Source organism: Balearica regulorum, chromosome 11 (genome assembly GCF_011004875.1).
Source record: "Balearica regulorum gibbericeps isolate bBalReg1 chromosome 11, bBalReg1.pri, whole genome shotgun sequence".
NCBI lineage: Eukaryota > Metazoa > Chordata > Aves > Gruiformes > Gruidae > Balearica > Balearica regulorum.
The window spans coordinates 18,386,485-18,392,484 of NC_046194.1; the positions used below are offsets into that span (position 1 = coordinate 18,386,485).

The 6,000-nt window shown below is 34.0% G+C and overlaps 1 protein-coding gene across 4 annotated transcripts in view; it reads left to right on the top strand.

The window, feature by feature from the left end:
* STAG2 (STAG2 cohesin complex component) overlaps window positions 1-2,595 on the top strand; it is a 79,064-nt gene extending 76,469 nt beyond the window's left edge. For 3 of the 4 annotated variants that reach the window (XM_075763577.1, XM_075763580.1, XM_075763578.1), the window contains exon 34: window positions 2,390-2,595. In XM_075763577.1, the coding sequence (XP_075619692.1) occupies window positions 2,390-2,413 (24 nt within the window). In that variant the 3' untranslated portion in view covers window positions 2,414-2,595. Of the gene's footprint in view, window positions 1-137; window positions 277-2,389 lie in introns of those variants that run through there. The other variant, XM_075763579.1, reaches the window with a different exon arrangement.
* The last annotated feature ends 3,405 nt before the right edge of the window (window positions 2,596-6,000 follow it).

A 6,000-nucleotide genomic window follows, 5' to 3' on the forward strand; every position in this document is an offset into this window, starting at 1 on the left:
TGGGTTTTGTTTTGGGTTTGTTTTTTTTTTTTTAATGGCGTATTTACTTTTGTGCATAAGTAAGATAATGGCGAAAATAGAGATAATACAGATATTTATCTATAGAGATGAGAGGTATTTTTTCTTTCCGTATAAAGTTTTAGGTCCAAAACATCCGAAGTCTGTAGTTTCTGCTTGCAGTTGCCCTTTTTTCCGACTTGATAAATCTGCAGTCTCTATTCTCTTTAAAAATCTGCATGAGGGATTCCTTCTGTCTTGAACCACTTGTAATGTATGCAGCCATTTTTGACCTTGTGTAGCTGGTACAAAATTACACTGGAAATAACAAGCTGCAGCAAGCCAGCAGAGGACAGTGCAACAAGGCTTCCTGGGAATCTTGGACAGCTTGGTGGAATTTGGAAGACGGTTATGTATTTTTTTTACAGGATTGTTGCAGCGTGAACCTGTTCTTGTTATGGGAGAAAGAAATCTTAAATGCTGTTTTAAATGCAAATCCATATCTTTTGTACCAGTGGGCCTTTGCTTTAGTAGTAATGAACCAGATTAGGTTGTGCATCTAGCTGTTGTGTTTTCTGTTCTTGAAGTAACACCAAGAAAGTATATCACCTGTTTTCTGACGTTGTTTTAAAATAGTTCTTCCCCTCCTCATCTTGATTTTTGATTTGATCTGTGAAATACCAGTCATTTCTTATTCTGACAATGCTGAAAATTTGGTCTTCTACAGGTGCATTTCATTGATTTCAGAAACCTTTCAGCTTTCCTGTTTCTGAAACTAATTAAGAATAGTTTTAATAGGTTTACTGTTAGCTAGGGGTTTTTTCCCTATTGCTTTATTTCTCGTTCATCGTCCCACGTGAGCCCAGGATTTGCTAGGCACTGCTTAGCTGCAGTGTGGGAGTATCACCGCATGATGGCAGGCAGTTACAGTGGCATTGCTCTGCAAGCTGTTGAAGCCAGCAGAACAAGCTGTAAGCTGTTCCTCTGCAAGAAGGGAGCAGTGGGGCACCGAAATGAGTTGGTACGGTCAAGGGGGCACCATCTAGCAAACCTTCCCCCATGCAGGACGCAGCCAGGGTGGTGATCCTGGAGGCAGGACTGCAGAAAACCAGCTGCATGGCAGAAGATGGCTGCTCTTTAGCATAAAGCCTACCGAAATGGATTTCACTGCTTGAATGGGGAAAGCTCTGCTAATAGTTTAGAAGACGATACGAATCTGTATTAAATCAGAGCTGAAATTATCGATCAGTATTTTAAATGGAACCCCCCCCAATATCATAAATGCAAAAACCCTCTGAATAAAGTCAATTTGCTTTATTCATATGATTTATTTCTGAGGTCCATTATTCTTGAAGTCATTGCACTTGTTTTTAATAGACCTAGACATAATGATGCTGTTTAATTTATTCAGATGCACATGGTTTAAGATCAAAATTTTAGTTGTCATCTCATTTTTTGATATGTCCAGTTATTGCTGGCACCAGAAACAGCTGTGTTAGTGTGCGATATTGTATGATGCATCTGTAGTGAATTTAATACCAAGAACAGTAAAAATTGGTTTGTAAACAGATAAATGTGAACAGCAGTGTTAAGGTTCAGGAAGATTAAGTCTCTCATGGCTCTTTCTGATTTTATAAAGTCCTGTAAAAACTAGGACAGCCACAAGATCTGGATCTTCTGGGTTTTTTGGTTTGGGTTTTTTCTGGCATATCAGTGGTGATACTTCCATTGGCATGGAAAACTCTATGACTTGATTCCCACGTGGGAAGTGGAAACTGATTCTTTGTTTCAGGAAAGCTTTTTCTTCACTTAATCACACAGTCTCTTGAAGGACAGTATTTTGATTTTACCTAATTATTGTTTGATTTTTTTTTTCCACTGTGTTCCTGACAGAGTTGATATATTTAATAGGAGATAGTAAGTTTGTGTCCTGGCTAACTGTTGCGAGATGGCCTGTTGTTTTTATGAACGCAGACACAGCAGCAGCCAGGTTATAGAGTGTTTTGTCCCAGGCTTAGTTGCTGGAAACTACACACTTGATTTCAAATTAAGGCTTATAGAATGCCATTATCAAAGAAATCTAAGTTAGGCAACTAACTAAAAATTATTTTGCAATTATTACCTAAAATAATTAAAGCACAGTCTTGATCACATTCCTACTGGATCTAGTTAACTTCAAGTGTGGGGAAAAATACTTTCTAATGAATGAGGTATCCTTTCCGTATTATTACATAAATCAGAAGTGTGGTAAATCTGGTTTGGAAGAAAAATAAACTTATAATGCCTTAACATATCTTGAAGTGTCTTAATCTTAAATCATATACTAATTGCTTTGTTTTTGTTAAATGTGTAGTAGACTACAAATTGACACCATTTCTAACTTTTTTTTTAGGTTCTTGGGGTGTCAATGTTTTAATACCAGAGCAGCAAATAAATCAGTGGTGAAGTCATTTTCTAAGTGGAAGAGGAAGTTTTTCAATACAAAATTGTGGTAGATACAGTGAAATTCTGAACAGATTTTTCTCTAAGGAGAATGACATGCTTTCAAGATCAAGTGCATTGAAGGGGCAGTTTTGTTTGCCTGGAAAAAAAAAGAAATGTAAAGGACAAGTAAACAATTTGAGGATAAGCTACACTTTTTGTTGGGGAAAAAAAAAATCAATATTTTATTTATGTGCTATCAGTTTATTTCTGGATCATAAGTAGTATTCCCTCCGAGTTTTGATCTAACAGTCTGAGAGGTGTTTGGTACAGATTTGAGCTCCTCTCTATACATTTGCTGGCTATACTAAATAATCATGAGCTCTGCTGGATTGCTGTTTACATCCATGAACTGAAATACTAGTTGGATTGGTTTTCTTACAGTGATAGAACCAGAAGAGTGTCAGTATTTTAAATTAAATGCAAACTTCAGCGACGGAAGGTTTGTATCAATCATGGAAAAAAAAATTACATAAAGCAGAATTTTAACAGCTTTTTAATCTAAACCACACATTTTTATTCCAAAAGCTTCATGCTAGCCTTCTCAGAAAGGTCCATAAACTATGAACTACCAGAAAGTAACAGATCTCAGTCATGCTTGCCCATTACCAACCCTGAAAGTTTGCTTGTCCTTTAAGAAAAATGTAATGTTGTGAAATTCCTTCCAGTAGTGCCACTGTATTTTGTCTCCAAATAAAATAAGCTTATTGTAGTATGTTTGCAGAAAAATTCTAAACAAAAATTATACAGCTTATTAGAGTGTGGGAATAGGGATCTAAATTTTAAATAAAATTATATATATATATAAATTGGTGCTGATTTTATAATTGCGCAGTTTGTTTAGTTTTTTCTTACTTTTAAATTCCAACTTAAAATTATGAGGTTTCAGAAATATATTGAAAGTTTAACAATGTTTAAAAATAGAAGAGCATGAGAATTCATGCTTTAAAAATGATTTTTAAATTTGTATTTTATATTGTTTTATCTATCTGTCTTTGCAAGCAGTCTTCAGGTTAAAGATACTTCTAACAGGTTACAGTACATTTCCTCTGTATGTAAATTAGATTGGATAATAGAAATTCATAAACAACCCATAATATTCTTTGAAAGCTAAGCTTTAAACTTCATTTTGTGTCCATTCACAAATAAATTAAATTTGGTCTAAAACAGAAAGTGGATCTATGCCATTTTGACATTGACTCATTTTGCAAGGCTTAGGCAGCTAGACATCATTTTAAAGGAAATATTAACTTATATTACATATGTATATTTTTTGTCAGTTGTCTCTCAGTTCTTGAGGTATATTATTTTAATCATTCCATGCCTTAATATGCTTGCAATACAAGAATCTCCCCAGATGGGTGAATACAAAAAGGCTTCCTGTTTTTAGACTCAGAAATTAAACATTCGGCTGTGGTAGCCAAAAACCATAGATTATCTAAAGGATCATGATAAAATATAATTATTTTACTAAGTCATGGGGTAACAACAAACTCAAAACTAGATCTGCCTAACTCATTTTACATAAATAAATACTCTCATGTCTAAAAGTACTGCCTATATTGTTTTTCACACCACTGCATTTAATAGAACTGCTGAGAGGACTGTATATATGATTTTAAACTTAAGTTGATTTTTTCTTACTCTTGAAGGAGTGTTTCTTTGTGAAAGCAGTTCTTACAGCTTTGTTTTCAACCAGCTAAAAATGTTTTATATATTTACCTTAACCTGTTGTCCTCCACATTCTATTGTCCTAATTGTACTGTTTTCTGATTTGTATTTATGTCTTGAGACAGTAACTTTTTGAATAAAAATAAACCTACAGTATGTTGTATGTTTGATCTTTTTAAATCGGGGTCAGGGGAGGACAGTGAAGAAAGGGGTATGAGTAATGCAAATGTTATGTTTATAGAAATTGAAATCTTTTTCCATGTCTTTTAAGTGTTTGTCTCAGAGTTGGGATAATGTATGGAAAACTGCACTGTTTTATATTTGTAATAAATTGTACAAGTTTTTAAAATGTGAATAAAGCACTAATTGGGTAATAATTTAAAGTAGAAAAGTTAATGCAATCATGATTGTTTTAAATATGCTTTAATTTGAGATAAACTTGTTAAAAGAATTAGTGTAAATACAGAGTGAGCTTTTCAAGAGGTTAGTACCTGCAAATAAAATTTTTAAAATTTGTATAGAACTTTTACATGCCAAGAAATCAATGGTTAATTATTTTTGTGTTACGTTTTTAAAAGGTGTATCGATAGCCTTTCTGTTGGTTTCTTTTTCCTGTTAATTTTTATCTGGCGTTATTCAGAATGCTTTTGATTCGGAGGCTGGAGAGATTGTATACAGTCCACTTGAAATACCACTAAAAGTATATGCTACTTTCCTTTTCTTATATTTATTATACACCTGACCATAAACATTCTGAGCATAATTTGCAAGCCAGCAAGGAAACGAGGGGAAAACCCTAATGATCTCTTCCCTTCTCCTCAACTACTGAGCAGCTCCAGCTGGGTCTTGAAAACTCCTTTCTGTTACAAGGCTTTTGAAAGGAGTCTTTAAAATCTTAGAGATAATACTTCTAATCCTTGCTGATGTCAGTTTGGATGTTGGGGTTTTTTGGGTTTTGTTTTGGATTTTTAAAACTACTATTAAAAATGTTCATTCCTGTCTCTTAAATCCTGCTGTAAGTTCAATAGTATCTTGTGGAAAATGGCTTTAGTTGGTTCGAAGTTTATAACACAAGGAGTTTATAACATCTTCACTATACAATGTCAAGTCTGTTCTAGTTATATCATTTTGGTACAGAAGGCTGTAAATGACAGAAATCTGAGCTTTGAAGAGATATGCAATAAAAGTGTAGAAGACAAGAAACAGTTCAAGGAAAATAAAGCCTGTCCTCTAGTTTACCTAAGAGGCCACAGAGAAAGATACTGATGTAGAATGAAATTCAAAGGAGTAGTCTTCACAGATTCTGTAAAGTATTTCTTGATATTAAACAACCAAAGACAATATGTAAGAAGTTAGTGATTGCTATTGTTTGTTTGTTCCTTTGGATGGTGTGGTGCTGATTCCTGTAGCTTGTTAGAGCCAGTAAATAAATCCCCAGCTTTTCTAATCTCAGTATAACAAACGATTGCCTCTTTAAAATGTACTCCCCCTCTGCTTTCCTGATAGTTTACACATACGCTTGTCCTAGCATGGGATTTCAGGATACTGATACTGTTAACTTTATCTTCCTACCCATAAAAATACTGAGTTTTTTGAGATGCTTTGATTCACAATAGTGTTTTGCTGCTTTTCAACCTATAGCTACCTTATTTATTTATTTTTTTTTAATAGCCTGATGAATGTCACGGGCTTGTTCATTCTTTGAAGCATTTGTCAGAATGGTCAATTTGTGCTTCAGAATTCATTTGATAAAACACAAATTGGTTCTTTAAAAATATACTCTTCCTGCTTTAATTTTCTTTCATCAATTTATGATACTGAAATGTAGCATACACCATTCCCTCTTTTTCA